The sequence below is a fragment of the Gadus macrocephalus genome, chromosome 6 (genome assembly GCF_031168955.1).
Source record: "Gadus macrocephalus chromosome 6, ASM3116895v1".
NCBI classification, from domain to species: Eukaryota; Metazoa; Chordata; class Actinopteri; order Gadiformes; family Gadidae; genus Gadus; species Gadus macrocephalus.
In genome coordinates, this window is record NC_082387.1 from 4749630 (window position 1) to 4768547 (window position 18918).

The 18918-nt window shown below is 44.1% G+C and overlaps 2 protein-coding genes across 6 annotated transcripts; one reads left to right on the top strand and one right to left on the bottom strand.

Annotated features, from left to right (window-relative positions):
• On the bottom strand, window positions 1-4373 carry trip13 (thyroid hormone receptor interactor 13). Of its 4 annotated transcripts, none has more exons than XM_060053640.1 (14): window positions 4255-4373; window positions 3885-3963; window positions 3616-3766; window positions 3400-3526; window positions 3154-3209; window positions 2976-3066; window positions 2800-2872; window positions 2645-2708; window positions 2447-2533; window positions 2108-2214; window positions 1728-1881; window positions 1472-1584; window positions 1313-1382; window positions 1-1224 (listed from the first exon to the last, which is right to left on the bottom strand). In XM_060053640.1, exons 2-14 carry the CDS (start codon window positions 3959-3961, stop codon window positions 1129-1131), a joined length of 1266 nt encoding a protein of 421 aa, XP_059909623.1. In that variant the 5' UTR covers window positions 3962-3963; window positions 4255-4373; the 3' UTR covers window positions 1-1128. The 4 variants fall into 4 exon arrangements, with proteins under 4 accessions (XP_059909623.1, XP_059909625.1, XP_059909626.1 ...); XM_060053642.1 differs by having other exon boundaries at window positions 1-1236; XM_060053643.1 differs by having other exon boundaries at window positions 1-1236; window positions 4191-4355.
• Window positions 4357-9458, top strand: brd9 (bromodomain containing 9). 2 transcript variants are annotated; one of them, XM_060053638.1, is made up of 17 exons: window positions 4357-4499; window positions 5040-5260; window positions 5357-5488; window positions 5574-5703; window positions 5788-5845; window positions 5963-6107; window positions 6208-6318; window positions 6558-6745; window positions 6853-6985; window positions 7312-7387; window positions 7491-7586; window positions 7704-7836; window positions 7995-8106; window positions 8299-8355; window positions 8440-8545; window positions 8695-8865; window positions 9183-9458. In XM_060053638.1, exons 1-17 carry the CDS (start codon window positions 4451-4453, stop codon window positions 9275-9277), a joined length of 2013 nt encoding a protein of 670 aa, XP_059909621.1. In that variant the 5' UTR covers window positions 4357-4450; the 3' UTR covers window positions 9278-9458. The 2 variants fall into 2 exon arrangements, with proteins under 2 accessions (XP_059909621.1, XP_059909622.1); XM_060053639.1 differs by lacking the exons at window positions 8440-8545; window positions 9183-9458 and having other exon boundaries at window positions 8695-8857.
• The last annotated feature ends 9460 nt before the right edge of the window (window positions 9459-18918 follow it).

Genomic DNA, 18918 nt, shown 5'->3' on the forward strand with positions numbered 1-18918 from the left:
TTGATCCAAAAAACATTAATCTTCTTTACCAGACAACAATAAAAGCATTGTCAAATGTGTATAGTCATAGTCAGACATGGCCAATAGGTGACACTGATGATTCAAACAAAGCAAGCAAAAACCAAGACAAACACAGGGAAAGCTTGTAAAGTAGAGTTAACAAAGCTGTTCAAGTCAAGTTCAAACAAAGGCCACATTCTCTGAGGCCACAAGCTGACATGCAATGTGGCACACGACTTGGGGAATGCACACGACTTGGGGAATGCCAAACACCATCATACATATAGGCTGATCCGCCACGCTGGCTTTTGTTAGGCCAGATATGTCATGCCTTTTTTACATCAAAACGGATCAATCATGTTGCAAAAACAAATCATTGCGGGAGAGGAAACCCTAATTAAGTCAGAATTAAGGGTTACCATCAGAAGCACCATGAGATTTCTCCATTTGGAAATCCAACCAATTTATCAGGATGCTCCAGGACTAGTGTTTCTAGTTTCACCGTCTTGCAAGCTATCTTTCAACAGCTTCTTCAAACTTGGTCAAATCGATATAATCTATTACACAAGACTATGTACCGGCTGCTATATAATTTCCAGCATAAAAGAGATATTATATTTTCTTCAAAAAGCCAATAAATGACCAGTGTTATACAATTCTTTACAGAAAAGTGCTGTGAAAATGAACTGGTGAAGATATAATTAAGTTTATAAAATGTTGTATACACAATAACATGAGTACATGGATAAACGTTGAACAAGAGTTGAAACATACAAAAACTTGTATACGATTTTTTTGTTTTTTACAGATGTTGACATTTTGGTTAATTGAGAAAACTATGATGAACAAATTTTTATAGTAGAAATATACAACCTTGGATTTAACAAAACATCTCAATAGTGATTTAACATTGAACCAAACCTTTAATGCACAGAAGCTACTGAGAAAGTTTCATCTTCAAAGTTCATAAACCAAAAGCCATATCATCAGATTTGTAATGAACTTGTGTCATGTTCCAAACACAACATTGATTGAAATAAACAACAAATCCTGGTAAACAACAAACCAACAGAAAGCATTGGTAAAACAGCCCTAAATGGCATTAGCCTAATACAATAGTGCTACCCCTCAGACACTGTTGGCTAAGTGTGCTTTCTCCACCTTTTGTTTGGTGACGGCCTGGTCCAAAGCCTCCAGGAAGCGCTCCAAAGTTACCATCGGCGTCTACGCACAACACTGATCAATGAGTGGTGTGAATCGTGCACAATATTTATAAAAAATCATAGCTTATTATGGCCTTTAAATTACTTACCTTTACAAAGAGGGCATGGGCCAAGAAAGGCAACTTTCTGAGTGTTCTTCCACTCAGACCTTTGCTCTTTCTGACAAGGAAGGTCGCAATTATCAATCAAGGCTTGTATTGAATTGCTGACGATTATTCTGAGAGACTATGGTGGATCACAATACTTACAGAGCAATGTTTCTCAGGATCAGACTGTGATCCGACACCTCACTCTCCACAAAGCCCATGGTCTGAAGCTCAGACATGGTAAACAGCTGACGTCGAGGGTAGATTATCTGGCACTGTATAGATACATGCACACAGGGACAAAAATAAAGCAATATGAAACCAATCAGAAAAAGTGTGTGTCCAGCATAGAGTCCATTAGGACACATAGCTTCACAAAAATGCAATTGATCCATTTGTGGACGGTCGTGTGTCTGACCTTCATGAGCTCTTCAAGGCAGGACAGGTAGATGTTGTAGATGCCCTTCTCCGACGGGGGGCCGATGTACTGCTTGATGTCTGCCCGGTCCACAAACGCCAGGTCGATCTTGTCCGTCACGTTGGAGGTCGTCAGGATCACCACGTTGGGGTGTCTTCAAATGAACAGCGGAAAAGTAAGGAAGATGGACTGTATTCTTTCCCGATGGGACAGCCGAAGCTCACATCAGATATAAATAGGGTGCAGGAGCAGTGGCTCAAATAATGCGGTGAGGCATAGAAAATTAGAAAGGAGTTTTGTGATTGTGAACATTTGGCTTATGATTCATTAGGTATTAGGAATATAGATATATCTATATTACATATAGAATATATTCCAACCGCTTTATTTGGTCTAGTTGCGTAAGAACAGAGTTGACCACTCGGATGGCGTCAGAAGGCTCCGTTCCCGCTTGGCTTGCGTTCCTCGATGCAGTGAGGCTCTCCACCTGAGGGAGTTTCAAAGAGGCAGTCGGAGGAATGTATACGCTACATTGAATGACCCCGCTCTCATATGGGAGCCTAACAGATGTAACATGGCCCACACTCTGATTTATTAAATCTCATTATTAGAATAGAGAAATCTGTGAACATCTGAGGACTTTCTACAAGAAACTAAAGAAAAGTAAAGTAAAAAGAACAAAGCAATGTCATTGGATTAATAAAGGCAGATTTATTTACCTCATCAATCAGAACAAACACAAGAGCGTCTTTGTCATCGATAAGCTGCTGGATCTTCTGGAACATCTTAGTCACCAGTTTACCACTCTGCGTATTCACAAGAAACACTGTTAGCCATGACTGCCTCTTCAGCTCTAACAAGAACATGCAATTTTAGAAAACATACTTGAACTACTCAAGAGACCATTTCAGTTTTACCTCTGAGAACCACTTTGAGAAGAGGCTGTGGCTGTTTATCTCAACAAACTGCCCGTAGGAATACCTGCAGGGGAGGAGCATGTGGATGGCTTCAAAAAGCAGGGATAGAGATGGAAGCGCCTTAGAAACTTCATCTGAAAAGAGGCTTTGTTTACCGGTTTGAAAGTCTAATGGACAACTTCTGTGCAAGTGCTTTGCATAAGGATGTCTTCCCTGTGCCTGGGGGACCTGAACACGGATCATAATTATAATTTAATTATCGAACATTAATGTGACAATTATTGACATGGTAATGAGGAGTCCAAATATATTTACTGTCTATATATATTACCATGAAGCAGCACAACACGGTTCCACGATATAAGGTTGCTGTCAACATTTTTGTCTGAGAAGAAAATTGTCGTCGAGACATAATCCAAAAGCTAAAGGAAAAGAGAAAACACTTGGGAAAATTGAAGCCCATCCAATATTATCAGCTACCAATTGCATTAGGGATCAAGTTATCATACCTGTGTTTTAACTCCATCTTCATATACCAGGCTCTCCCAAATTCCATTAAATTCAGCTGTTAAAGAAATAAAACAATAAATAAAAATTGTCGGACCGCTTTATTCAAGGTTCCCTGAAATAATCTTGCCTTTACATGTCATAAAATGAAAAGATATAACGGTTTACTTTTAATGTTTAGCCTCCCATTTGGTTAAATCATTGTGTTACATTATTGATTATTACTGGTTAATATGTAATGTTCTTACCTGCCGGCAGTAGCCAGTGATTGGCTGCCGAGAGCTCCTCGTCCTCCTCCAGGTTGAGCGTGCTAGGGCCATCATCATTAAGAGTGAAGATGTGCAGGGAAACATCAGAGCTCTTCAGATCCACAGGCTTCAAGAGAGACGGGAATAACGGTATAGTAATTACTGATGTCAATAGCAGACTTGCCGTTGTGGTCTGTGAAGTGTAGACTATCTCACCATGTCCTCCTCATCTACAACAGCAACAGATTCCACATTCTTCTTTAGGAACTCTTCGTCAAAATCTCTCCACTTCTGATTTCCAAAAACAGTGCAATGACGACCCAGTAAAGCCAGGACATGTGTCTGCACATCTGACCGCTTGGCTGTGCTGAGAATATGATGACCATGGATATTACAAAGGCATCCTACATCGAAATTATCAACAGTTGTTGATAGCTTTCTACTCCAGACTTTATGCTTTGCTTACACACACAAAAACGCCCTACCTGTGAGATTTAACATGAACCTCCACATGAACACTCCGATGGCTCCGATGACTGACATCCATATTGTCACCTTCCATATCTGTAAAACGATTAGAACATACACACATTTGTCTAGACGGGGGTTGGCAATGTTCAGAATGGATCAAGAACTATCATCTCTATAATCCTAATACAGGAATATGTAGTAGGTATATGAATATATAGGAATGGTCATTCAGCCTCCACATGATGACAGCTGAGAGCTAGCAGCATCGTGTTAGCATGCCAGACTACAACCCTGTTCTACATGAAGACACATGTTCATACCATTAACGGAGTGCTAGTAGGTATATGTACACGGTCGACTCGATGAGGGAGATCGCGCTTCTACCTGGGAGTGGCTGGTGTGCAGACGGCGATTCAACCGCTACATGAAGCGTTTAAACCCGGGGTTTGATCTGCGCGCTGCTTTATCTAACAGGAACTCTGTAGCCCGTCACTTCCGGCCGTGGACCTATGTTGTAGTTAGCTCATCTGTTAGCTCATACCAAGAAAGCTACCCAATTGGATATTTATAAGTCGAAAAAATGGGAAAGAAACATAAGAAACACAAACCGGAGTGGAGAACAGTAGATGGTAACGTTACACTATTGTACCTCGATGTGTAACGTTTTTGTCCTGGTTCATGTGTTGGTTCACGGAGCTGTTCAGTGGTCCTGCCAGTATAGATATCCATATATAGATATAGATATCTATATATATGGTTAAAGCACATTATCGAGTTAGATTCGGGCTTAGATCAGTGTTGTGTATTTTATTCTGCAGGAATAGCCAGCTAAGCGTAGTCTTTGTAGTCCAATTAAAAGCTATAGCTAATAGGTTGCATTGTTAGATTGAGCAGATACTTCATCATGCCTGCGAGCTCTGGGGTTCATCCCTTCACATTTATCTGCTATGGGGTTCATACATTCACATTTAACCTGCTCTGGGGTTCGTACATTCACATTTAACCAGATGAATATATCCACTGCATTTTACTCCGAATATGCATGAGTGGGTATATATGGGATATATATATATATGTGATATATATATATATATATATATATATATATATATATATATGTATAGTTTGTATATAAAGGTATTCTTATCATCAACTGTTTTTTTTGTTAGACTACGAGGACAAGCCTCACGAAAAACCTCTGAAGCTCGTCCTCAAAGTGGGTGGCAGCGAGGTGACAGAACTCTCTGGGTCAGGACATGACTCCAGCTATTACGACGACAGGTCCGACCACGACCGAGAACGACATAAGGAGAAGAAGAAGAAGAAGAAGAAGAAATCTGACAAGGACAAAGACAAACATGTCAATGATGAGGAGAGGAGACGACGCAAGGTGGGCTTTTTAAAACATTACATAGTGCTCAACTTGTATAGACTTGAGTTGTCCCTATACCTGTGTTAGGAGTCACAACTTTAATTTCCCTCCCAGGAGGAAAAGAGGAAGAAGAGGGAGCGTGAACAGAATGAATCTCAGGCAGCAGCCTCAGCATCCTCTGCTCCTAATGTTGGCGTGGCTGTTGAACCCTTCACTTTGCCAAAGAGTATAAGCATTTCAATAGAGGTGAGCAATACTTCCTGTAACAAGCCTAAATCCTTTCTCACGGTCACTAATATGACTAATAGTATTGCACTATATTTTACAACAGCCGGAAGAGAAAAAAAGGAAGAAGTTTGATCTTGAGCCTGAGTTGGAAGACTTTCACCCCAATATCAGCATCAAGATGGAGATGGATCCATTGGGGGACAGGCCGGTCCGGGCCTGCAGGACACAGCAAGGTAACAAGGACTCTGTACTCTGGACTGACTCACAAACAGACCTCTCCATGCCTCTGACTGTATTTCTAATATTTAATATTTCAGAGAATGAGTGTACTCCTCGTCAACAACTCCTGGAGCACTTCCAGCGCCAGCTCCAGAGGTTAGGAACGCTTTATTCACACATTAATTCTATAACAGTTATTTTAGTATTGGTCTTATGTTGTGCGCAAAATTATCGGGGTCTTCATAGAGATCTTGTTATGGTTCTGTTTCACAGAAAAGACCAGCACGGGTTCTTCGCCTTTCCAGTGACTGATGCCATTGCCCCAGGCTACTCGACAATCATCAAACATCCCATGGACTTCAGCACCATGAAAGACAAGATTTTTGCCAATGAATACACTACTATGACAGAATTCAAGGTCAGGCAACTATTTTGCCTATTTTGTTATTATTTAGGGTTTGGTAGATGGTGATCAATACATGGACATATTCAATTATTTTTCTTCGTCTCCCCAATAGGCTGACTTTAAGCTGATGTGTGACAACGCCATGGTGTACAATAGACCAGAGACTGTCTATTACAAAGCTGCCAAGAAGCTGCTCCACACAGGCTTCAAGATGATGAGCAAGGTAAAGTCATTAATAAAGACCCTCGGCATCTAGAAGACTGCTGTGAATCGGATCATTATTCTAAGTTTGCTGTTAAAACTGACTTTGGCTTTTTGTATGGAACTTCCTATTATTATATTGACATCATATACAGCACTGTTATACACGATAATGCTATGCTAATATTCGCTACATTTTATATATTTCAAGTGTGGTTATTATACACAAAGTGAAATGTCTTATATGTGATGTGTCCCTAGGAGCGTCTGTTGGCGCTGAAGCGCAGCATGTCTTTTATGCAGGACATGGACTACTCCCAACAAGCCGCCATCCTGGGAGACGAAGACCTGGTGGAGGAAACCCCTCCCCTGGAGATAATCCCCCTCCCTGTGGAGTTCGCCAAGAAGTCTAAAAAGCAGCCAGTCAAAGACCTGAAAGAGGCTATAAAGTACGCAAAGTAACCGTTTTAGTTTCTACGCTATGTTAAAAAGATGAGGTGTGATTAATCAATAAATCCTCTATAATTGTGCAAAAATGATCACCTTTGGACTACAGCTACCTGTTCGAGCCAGAAGGAAACGCCTGCAGTCTAACTGACAGCACAGCGGAGGAGCATGTGCTGGCCTTGGTGGAGCACGCTGCAGATGAGGCCCGGGACCGCATCAACCGCTACATGCCCAACTCTAAGGTGCTCCACTATGAGGGGGACCCATGAGGGGGACCAAAGTTAGAACATTGACCACTGCTGACTGTGGCCTTGTTTCAGTGTGGTGATCCGCTAGTGCAATGAATGTAGGTAGTTGCCTAGTAGAAGGGCAGTATTAAGACAGCACATCAAATGTTACATTTGAGATCTAATCCATCTGGCCTAACAACATTTAATCAATACTAATTTGAGGACATGTTAGTGGTGTGCATCATTTCTAAGATTAAGCAAAAAACTGTAAACGTAGTGATCCTTTCTGTTCTATAATTTGCTGATGTTTGTAACGTACCATCCGTCTTTCTTTTTAGATGGGCTACTTGCGTAAAGAAGCAGAGAGCGCTATCGTTTATGCTGTCGTGAATAAGCTTGACCCTGATAAAGGAGGTTTGCCATCACAATTCCAACTCTCTATTCTACTATGCAATACATATAAAATTGATTGGGTTGGTTCCACCACATTTCCTAAATGATGTGTCCTATTTCTCAGATGAGGAGACCCACCCGGTGGACTTAAATTCCCTATCGAATAAACTGTTGCCTGGATTAACGACCCTGGGATTTAAAGACGACCGGAGACACAAAGGTATGGCATTGTATTTTCACATTGTCGTTGCTGTTGTGATTTTTTTTTAACATATTTATTTAAATAAACAATAATCACTGCATGTTGCTTGATATGTTTTGTCGAACCCCAATACAGTGACCTTCCTCAGTAGTGCCTACAACACACAGAGCCTGCAGAAGAACTCCATCTACCCAGACCTGCTCCCAGATGAGATGGACATGCTCTACTCAGCCTATGGCGATGACACCGGGGTACAGTGTGCTCTGAGGTAAGGTCTTCATGGTTGGATGTTACATGGTAGAGGATTGGTCTCAGCCTGTTTGCTTATAGCTTTGATGTCCTTACTGCAACCCATCCCTGTTTTATAGTGAGGTATATCCACTGTCCTTCATGCATTCACTAACTCCTTGTGAACCTTGGTCTCAGTGTCCAGGAGTTTGTCAAAGGCTGTGGAAGTGTCACAAAGCGCTTGGTGGATGGCCTCCTGGATAAGATGACTGCAGGGGATCACACAAAAGCTGTCCATCAAATCAGACAGGTACCGTAACCACTTTCTCTCCTCTTACGCAGTGGTTCCCAATGTTTGTTTATATGCATACGTATCTGACCTTTCTATTTGTATTGTGTTGGATGATAACTAATAACTTTTTTCCTTCTCTTGGGTCTGTTCCCATGCTCCTTGATTTATCAGCTAACCTACCGTAATCTTGTACTGATTTTTATTCCACAGAAAAGAAACATGAGCCCGAAATCTGACGAGACCAAAGCAGATATTTGTGCTATGCAGGTATTTAAAAAGAACAGAATATTGAATACTTTTAATTGTTTTTACCATCCAGAGTGATGTTATTGACGCTTTGCATATGCTCAGATCACAGATGGAGGTGGTCTGGGAGAGAGCAGCTCAGTGCTGGAATTCATGTCGCTGAAGGGCTACCCTGACATGTCTCTAGATATTTCCATGCTCAATTCCTTAGGTAATCTTTTTTGTTCTGTTTGCTTCAACTCAATAAATCGGAATGATTTATTGGCACGTTGTTCTTTGGTGTGAAAAAAGATATTTAAATGTCAGGTTAAATAACGTTTTTTTTTATATATATGGTGTTACCTGATTCTCCCTTATCAGGTAAAAGTGTGAAGAAGGAGGCGGGACATGAGGAGGGCCAGCAGCACTTTGAGGAGGCAGACAAACTGCTGCAGGAGTTCCAGGAGGGCCAGGGGGAGCGGGTGGGCTCCAGGCCCTCCTCCAACCTGTCCTCACTGTCCAATGCCTCCGAAAGGGACCAGCAGCACCTGGGTACCACGTCCCAACATACATTTGATATTAGAAGGATGGAAACAAAGATGTATCCATGATGTTTGCATGTTGATGTATGTTTTGCACCGCCATGCTTGTTCAGGCTATACTAGATATTCTTAGTTAAGACGCACACTATTTACCAGTTGTAACTATTCTGTGTACTTTATGAAAGTTGAGTTGAAAGGACCCTACAAGAATATTTATGACCTATACTCCATTATCAATTTACTGCAAACCTATTAAGTACTGGATCAATTAAAAGCATTTTATATCTAAGAGTTGTGGCTCAAACGTATATATTTTCTTGTCCTAAGGGAGTCCGTCCCACCTGGGGGGCGCTTCGGAGATGGTGCATGACCCCTACGAGTTTCTGCAGTCACCAGAGCACGGGTCAACAGCCAACAGCTAATTACACGCACACTGCTTTAGAACAGTGTTGTTGGCCATAGGTGCATCAAGGAAAACCCTAGAGCTGTTATGACAGCTAATAGTAATTGTACAAACTGTATTTCATGTTTTTTTAATGTTTTTTTTATTGATTGTAACTTCGGAAAAATAAATAATTATATTCCTTGTGTGTAAAAACTGAACCCTTGCATTCCCGGTACTGCCCATCAAGCAATGTAGGCTAATGATGAATCGATCAGTCAGTATGTTGTCTGTGTATGGTATGGATCTTTGCATAAAGGCCAGTCCTTGGTTATTTTTCAATAAATGCTTGGATGTATCATTTGATAATCGAGAAGAATCCAGGCGCTGTAAAACAGTAGCTATCAGGCTCCACCAGTAAGGCTTCAACCCCACATAAGAGGCTTAAGACCTGCAGTGAATTTCACTCAATTTGGACCCTTACTGAATCATGCATTGACTCGTATTATGCATTGACTCATGCATTACTCTAATATAAATATATTCATTAATATTTGTGTATGTACATTTATATACATTGATAGTTTTTTATAAACCTTTACATATTCAGATGTATTGACAGAGTGGACATATTTGACTCATCCCTCAGAGATCCAGTGTGCAGATATCTATTGCCAGCTCTTGGTTTTGAAAAAAAAAATCGTATCTGCGCAGATGGTTCTGTAGGCTACTCAATCTAAGACCTCTCCTGTTTTCCATTGTCCTTGCTGTACAATGGCACCTGCCTTTTTCTCTGTGCAGATTGTTCTTATCTTATTACATACAGCCTGTGTTTATGTGTGTGCTTGTAAAAGCAAAGCACACTTTAAATTTTTTTTAAACTCGGGTTGATTTGAGATCCGTTTGGACAAGTTTGGTACGGTGGCGCGTCTGGAGACAATCGGAGTTGAGCCTATCAGGGGGCACGTTTTGTCCTATTATAGGAAGGCTACCAGGCATGTGCCTGGTTGTCCGTATTGCGTTGCCTAGTTTCCATAGCTCTGATGGTGACAGGGTCTGGCTTCTGGTTTCCTCTCTTATCTGGTGGGATTATGGTTCCATTCTGGTGGGCAGTTTCTCTACCAAGCAGTGGCGGACTCAGGGGGGGGGGCAGGCTTAATGGTTGAAAAAGCGCGCTAAAGTGCCCTTCAAGAGTGTTGAAAACGAGAGGAAATGCCTTGTTGGCTGCCCTTTTCACGTGCAAAACATGATTAGGTGCCCTCTAGGGTGCTCCTTCATACAATCAATTATGATGATGTGCCCTCTAGAACAAGAAAATTCAATGACGTGTAGTCCCCTTATAGTCCCCTTCTGCCCGTCTGGTGCCCTTTTAGTGCCCCCTTTAATAATAATAAACGAAATTTATATAGCGCTTAATATGGTACTCTAAGACGCTTTACATATTGCCCTATCAAAACTATGTAAAACAGACTAGGAATAAAAGAAAAACAGAGGTTAAACATGAAGAATAAGGTGGGAGTTAGGTAGGGAAGGCTAGTGTGAAAAGGTGTGTTTTGAGGGCAGATTTGAAAGAAGAGAGGGTTGGAGAGACTTTGATGTGGGAGGGGAGTGAATTCCAAAGGGTTGGGGCAGCAACTGAGAAGGCCCGATCACCCCAAGTCCGTCGCTCAGTCCGTGGAACTTGTAGCAGGTTGGCAGAGATGGACCTGAGGAATCGGGAGGGGGCTTGGTGATGGAGGAGGTCGGCAAGGTAGGGGGGGGGCTAGGCTGTTGAGGGCCTTGTAGGTGGTGAGTAAGATTTTGTATTTGATTCTGTGTTTAATTGGAAGCCAATGGAGTTCACGGAGGACAGGTGTGATGTGTTCTCTGGAGCGGGTACCAGTGAGGAGGCGTGCAGCTGAGTTCTGGACATATTGAAGTTTTTTGAGGACTTTGTCGGTGGTGCCGTAGAGAAGACCATTGCAGTAGTCAAGCCTGGATGAAATGAAAGCGTGGATGAGTGTCGCAGCAGCGGTAGTTGACAGGTTGGGGCAGAGGCGGGCGATGTTTCGGAGGTGGAAAAAGGCAGTTTTGGTAATATGGTTAACATGGGGGAGGAAGGAGAGAGTGGGGTCCAGGATAACTCCAAGGTTACGGATTTTGGTGGAGGGGGTGATGGTGGAGCCGTCAATGTTAAGGGTGAAGTTCAGAGTGGAGTGAGTGAGGGTGTCAGGACCAATGATGAGGATTTCGGATTTGTTGGAGTTGAGTTTGAGAAAGATGTTTTGCATCCAGGTCTTGATGTCAGTCAAACAGTTGGAGAGGGTTGAGAGGGTGGAAGGACTGATGGTTTTGGAGGGGAGGTAAAGCTGTGTGTCATCGGCGTAACAATGGAACCGGAGTCCATGGTGACGGAGGATCTGACCCAGAGGAAGCATGTACAGAATGAAGAGGAGTGGACCAAGCACAGAACCCTGGGGGACACCGTGGATGAGAGGAGTAGTGGCTGATTGACAGTTGTTGATGTTGATGAATTGATGTCTGTCGGAGAGATAGAATCCGAGCCAGGAGAGGGCGGTGCCAGTGATGCCAAGGGTGGATTGGAGACGGGAGAGGAGAATGGAGTGATTGATCGTGTCAAAGGCAGCACTGAGGTCAAGGAGGATGAGGATATTTAGGGAGCCAGTGTCAGAGGATAGCAGAAGGTCATTGGTCACTTTGAGGAGGGCAGTTTCTGTACTGTGTTTGGAGCGGAAACCGGATTGGAAGAGTTGAAAGAGGTCGTTGGTGTCAAGGTAGGTGATGAGTTGTTTGGCAACAACACGTTCCAGGATTTTAGACAGAAAAGGTAGATTGGAGATGGGGCAGTAGTTGTTAGGGGAATCAGGATCCAGGCCGGGTTTCTTTAGTACGGGGGTGAATGATGCAAGCTTTAGGGAGGAGGGGACATGGCCGGAGGATAGAGAGGAGTTTACAGTGTTAGTGATGAGGGTGGAGAGAATGGGGAGACAGGCCTTTAGAAGTGTGGTGGGGAGCGGGTCCAGGTTGCAGGTTGTTGATTTCATGGTTGAGACTATGGAGGAAAGATCAGAGGAGGTGATGGTAGCAAATGTGGAGAAGGATTGACCGGTGGTTAGGGGGGGATCCGGTTTGGGACGTAGGGCGGGGTCGATGGTCAACTGGCTGTGGATTGTGCTGATTTTATCATTGAAGAAGGATAGGAAGTTATTGCATTTTTCAACTGAGAAGGAGTGAGAGATGGTATCCAATGGCTTGAGGAGTGTGGTAATGGTGTTAGTACCCTGATAGTGCCCTTCTGCCCGTCTGGTGCCCTTCTAGTGCCCTGATAGTCCCCTTCTGCCCGTCTGGTCCTTCTAGTGCCCTGATAGTCCTCTTCTGCCCGTCTGGTCCTTCAAGTGCCCTTCTGCCCATCTGGTGCCGTTCTAGTACCCTGATAGTGCCCTTCTGGTCCTTCTAGTGCCCTTCCAGTGCCCTTCTAGTGCCCTTCTAGTACCCTGATGGTGCCCTTCTGCCCGTCTGGTCCTTCTAGTGCCTTTCTAGTGCCCTTCTAGTACCCTGATAGTGCCCTTCTGGTCCTTCTAGTGCCCTTCCAGTGCCCTTCCAGTGCCCTTCCAGTGCCCTTCTAGTGCCCTGATAGTGCCCTTCTGCTCGTCTCGTCCTTATAGTGCCCTTCTGCCCGTCTGGTGCCCCCATGGTTGAAAAAGTGTGCTAAAGTGCCCTCTATGGTAGTGAAAATGAGAGAAAGTGCCTTATTGGCTGCCCTTTACACGTGAACAAAAATTAATGAGTGCCCTAGGTTGCCCCTGATGATGATGATGATGTGCCCTCTGGAGCAAGAATATGGCAAACCGAAAAAAACATGTTGTGGTTAGCTATAGAGGTGCAGACGTTCCTCTCTTTGGTAGCTGACGAACGGGGAATGCGAGGCGTTGCTTTCATGTGGCGTCGCCTGACAAACAGCTACATCGAGTGGTACCTAAATCTCCACTGGATAACGAAGCAAAAAGCAGATTAAGAGTATGTCAGTACCCATAGTGGAAAAGCGCAATTAGATGCCAAGTTAGAAAAACTTAATATTTTCAGTTTGCATAATCCGTTTAAAATGTATATACATTTTTTGAGCGTTCAAGATCATTCAAGTGTAGGTCATTTCATGCAAGAGAGACGATAATGGTCAGCTATCACCTCAACATGAAGGAAAACTTCCTTAAATGTTTCCGTAGCTGGCTGTCAGCGGTCAAAGACTGTATGGTAGCGGCACATTACATTTTCTCCAGTCAAATGTTTACTTAAAGGTCCCATGACATGCTATTTTATGTATTCTTTAATATAGGTATTAGTGGGCAACACAGTATTCAAAGACGTTCCCGAAATTCAGCCGTGGTGCAGAGTTACAGCCACTCCGAGCCAGTCGCACATTGAGCTTCCCCCAAATGCGCTGTTTTGGTGTCTCTAGCTATAATGCAAATGAGGAGGAGCGAGGCGGGTCAAGGAGGAGGGTGGGGGTGTGGCCCTGAGCAGCTTGCAGCCACGGTACCATGCGCTCTGTTTACAGTGGATGTATCGCAATGGCGAGGCGCACATAGCCTTTAGCCGTGTTCTGTAAATATTCTAGAACACACGGGAGTCCTGGAGCTCTATATCTAAATATTATCATATAGCCTACACAGATATCTATATCATATAATATATATATATATAATATATTATCACGGCCAAAAGCTGTGTGAGCCGATATTATGAATCTCAAACGACCGCGTTGGGTTCTCCGACGTTCCTGGTTCTTCAACGTCCACATCATTGTGAACTAGACACTGTAACGCAAGTGTTTCTTGTCGGTTCTTTGACGTGTCTTGTATTTCCACAACGAGACTGTTGTGGGGGTTATCTGAGCCATGGTTGAGAAGGAATTGGGGGAAAGGAACTTTGGCATTGACTCGCTGAAGTACATGAACTGCGACATGCCGCCGGTTGCCGCGAGGCACCATCGCCCGGCAGCGGGCAGCCGGCAGCGTGCTGTTCAGTCGACTTCAGGTTGATGTGAAAGTGGAAGAACCAGAGACGTCGCAGAACCCGACAAAGTCGTTTGTGATTCATAATATCGTCTGGAGGCGCACACAGCTTTTGGCCGTGATAATATGTATTATATGATATAGATATCTATGTATTATATGATATTATTTAGATAGGCCTATAGAGCTCCAGGACTGTAATGCAAGTGTTGTACACTTCCTTGTTATTTGGATAACCGTTCTGCTTTTGGTGTTATGGCGCATAACACGTCGGACTCTCGTCTCTGGTATTTCTACAACGAGACTCGTATTGGGGGTTATCTCAGCCAAGGTTGAGAATGAATTGGGGGGAAGGAACTTTGGCTTTGACTCCCTCAAGAACATTAACCACGACATGGAGGAGAAAGGGATTGTTGGCGGCGAATGTCTCCCGCTTGAGCCCCGCTGAGGGACCACCGCCGGAGGCGGAGGTGCCTAAGCGCTGCCCGGCAACGATCCCTTTCTCCTCCTTGTCGTGGTTCATGTTCTTGAGGGAGTCAAAGCCAAAGTTCCTTTCCCCCAATTCCTTCTCAACCATGGCTCAGATAACCCCCACAACAGTCTCGTTGTGGAAATACAAGACACGTCAAAGAACCGACAAGAAACACTTGCGTTACAGTGTGTGTATTCACACACACACATGTGGCGCTCGCACGGTCGAGTCTCATTGGCGGGCCAACGTCTCTGGGCGGGCCAGGCAGAGTAAGGGGAGGAGCTGAGATTCTTGGTGACGTCCTAAATACAGACATTCCTTATCAGCGCACTTTACGCCTCGTTTCCACATACGTACATTCTCGTATGCGATCCAACCGTCTGCGACCGAAAGTCCATTCATTCCTATGTGATTCTCCGTAATGTCCGTTTTTCCTCCGAGACTCCTCCCCTCCGTAAAATTTCTGTCCGGTATGTCCGTAATATACGTTCAAAAAATTTAACTTTCGCCGTCGTTTTACGGAGATACCGTATGAAAGTTTTTATGTTTTTCACAAAACATGTAAGTACCTGGCAGGCCAAACTCCTCGCAGATCTCTTTCCAAGCCTGGTTGGTTTTGTTTTTATCTCTATGTCGATCCTCATGTTCGAAAGTACCGGTCTCCTAAAAACGGCCGGGACAACGTCGCGTCTGAGTCCGAAATGGGTCCCGTAATCGGACTGAGCGGTGAGGTTGGTTGCCAACGGTCTGGAGGTCCTGAGAATCATCCAGGGGAGCGGGACCACTTTGCTTCCGAGTCCGAGATGAGTCCCCAAATCGGACTGAATGGTGCAGTTGGTGGCCCCAGGTCTGGAGGTCTTCCTGAGGCTCCAGAGGAGGGTAACTCTGTGAGTCTGAGTCCGAGATGAGTCCCCAAATCGGACATCTTTTGTCCGTAAATAAATTCATGTCCGTACGTAAAACACTAGCGACTCCTTCCGTAAAGTTACGGAAGCACGGATACGAAAAACATACGTATGTGGAAACGAGGCGTTAGCCTCCGTTTTTTCAAAGGCGAGCAGAACAGCTAGTGCTCGTTTTACACCAAACGCAAGTTTTAGCCACTGGGGGACCATAGGCAGGCTAGGGGAACTCATATTTATGTTAAAAAAAAACTCATAAAGTGAGATTTTCTTGTCATGGGACCTTTAAATGTTAGTAAAGATGAAAGCAGTAAGGCATCCTCCTTTCTTTGGCTAAAATGTGCAAGTGCACAATGATGTGAACAACTCATTTTGGTGTTTATAAAGTCGCTAGAATAAGGGGAAACAGTGTCTTTGAAGCAAAATAAATTCTGGGGGATGACCCCCAGATCCCCCGTTTAAATAATGAGCCCAACTATTCTTTTAGGTGATACATGGAGATGTAACAAGTGCCCCGAATGGGACCTTCAAGGCAGCGCTTGCTAAGGTTAGGGGATAGGACCTTCCAGGCAGCGCTGCCTTTAAGGCTCCGTTGGGGGAACAAAACACCATCAAGTTAGAAAAGCCACTGTGTCCGCTGGTGGGGCCCCATGTTGTCCAGAATGTGCCCTTTTAATTTTTTCGCCCCTGCCCTTCAAACAGTCTGAGTCCGCCACTGCTACCAAGCAACTATTGAGGGATTTCGATTTGAAACCCAATCTGTTTTTGAGGAAGCTGCAAGAGATAGAATGCAAGCAAGTGGATTTAACTTTATTGTGAAATTCAACGGCAACGCTCCTCTGGGGCTCCTCCTGGGATCTCGCTCCTCTGGGGCTCCTGGGATCCCACTCCCCTGGGACCACGCTCCTCTTGGGCTCCTGGGACCCCAAGAGTATAAGTGTATATGCTATATTACAGCATATACAGCTCAACATATAGGCCTATTTCTCGAATCACAATGGAGACAATTCACCGTATATATTTTTTATATTCAAGAAAGCTGAGGACTCATAAGAATACCATTCCCATTTGACTTTTTTCCTTTTTTTCTAGTTTCTAGCTTATCCCTACTCATTGGTTTCCTAAGCAAAGTAGGGCTTTAACAGTCTCGTGCAGGCCGCCTATCACTATCTTTAAGTATGACTGTTTGTGAATATATGGCTTTTTACAATCCTCATTTCAGATGATCAGCTGTGACAACGGGGCGAGTCGCATCGCTCCTATGGTCAGCAGCCACGAACTCGCTCCCCACAAAGCCACTCGTGTAACAGATGGACGTGCCCCCCTCACGTCAACCAGGTGATAGGCTGGCTGCTGCTCAGCTACCTGGCCTCCGTCTATGGCAAGCCAACCCCGCCATAAAACGCCACCATTTAGTATCACCTTCATTACGCCGTAAAAAACGCCGTAAAATTGAGAAAAACAGCGTATTTTACGCCGTCATGCGCAAAAAAGCGTCGCTTTTTACGTCGCAATTAAGCCTTTCAAGAGCGCGCGTAAAAAGCACAGTTTTGAACATCAAAACGCGCGTAAAATACGCCGCGTTATATAAAGACGTTATTGTGGCATCCAACGCGATTTCGCATGGATCCACTTTGACGAGGGTAGATAGACGTTCAGTACGCGAGTTCAGTATTTCGAGTTTCAGCTTTTATTGTACACAACTTAGGGTTTGCAACAAACACGATATAGACCACGGTCAAAAACTGTGTCCTTCTACACCCGCCAACTCATTCAAACAACCCACCACCTGTTACCTGCAAGTAAAGGTGAATCACAAAAAGGGCGGGGCTTAGACACCCAAACGGTGCCCAACACTAAGCACCCTGTGACACAGGCTACACCAAACATCACATCAGAGTCTAGATCGCGATACTTACAATATTCCAAAATAACAGAAATTACCAAACAATATAAATATCACAAATAAATCATAAACAGCAGAAATGGCTCCAACATCCCGGCCCCTAATTGTCCATAATATCCAATTGACAATTATACAATAATAAACATGGAGCATTTTGCAATTCTTAAATGTTAAGAGTCCACACATTTTGCATAATAAAGTCCAATGAAAAATGATTAATTCTTCTTCGAAAAAAGGCTTTCAAAATCCAAAAATAATGTTCATTTCCTGTAAAGTGCAAAGAAAAGATTAATTAAGTGTCTGTGTCTACGTAAGGGTCAGTCAGAGTCAAATCAACTCAGGCCTCCAGGAGAAGGCATAGTTTAGTGATGGGCCTCTCCAAGATGTTGCTCTTTGTTTTGACCTTCACTCGTCTGACATGTCCTCTGCTGTCCGGGATTGTCTCTGTCACTCTCCCCATAGGCCATGAATTGCGTGGTGATGTTTCATCCACAATCAGGACCAAATCATCTGGCTTGAGATTCTTTCTGGCTACGTTCCACTTCTGTCTTTCCTGCATGAGAGGGAGGTACTCTTTGACAAAGCGTTTCCAGAACAGATCAGCGATGTACTGTCTCCATCTCCGTCTGGAATAGCAGTCATCCTTCTGAGACACTCTGGGAGGCAGCAGGGGTTTTCCTTTCAGCAGGAGCAGATGATTGGGTGTGAGGGCCTCTGGATCACGTGCACAATCATAAACCGCAGTGAGAGGTCTATCGTTTAGGATGGTTTCTACCTCACACAGAACAGTATGCAGGCTCTCGTCATCCAACGTCTGCTGTCTGACGACAGAGTAGAGGACCTTTTTGACAGTACGGATGAGTCTCTCCCATGCGCCTCCATGGTGTGGGCCGAAAGGCGGATTGAAACTCCACTTTATTCCTCTTGCTGACAAGCGCTGCTGGATCGTGTCATTATTCAAAAGAGCAAGTGACTCTCTCAGCTCACGTTCTGCTCCTACAAAGTTTGTGCCATTGTCAGAGAACATTTCTTTGACCTGACCCCTTCTGCACGTGAATCTTCGGAGAGCACAGATACAAGAGTCAGTGTCCAAAGAATGTGCCAGCTCTAGATGGACGGCTCTACTGACAAGGCAGGTGAATATGACGCCGTACCTTTTCACCACACTCCGGCCCCTCTTTGCTTCTATTGGGCCAAAGTAATCAACGCCCACGTAGGTGAAGGGAGGGTGGTCCGGCTGTGTGCGGCTGAGAGGCAAGTCTGACATTTTCTGCACACTAGGGGGAGTGTGCCAACGTCTGCAGAATATGCAGTTTTTCATGATTGTTCTGGTGGCAGAATTGGCTTTTATGACCCAGTATTTCTGGCGAAGTTTTGAAAGCATCTGGT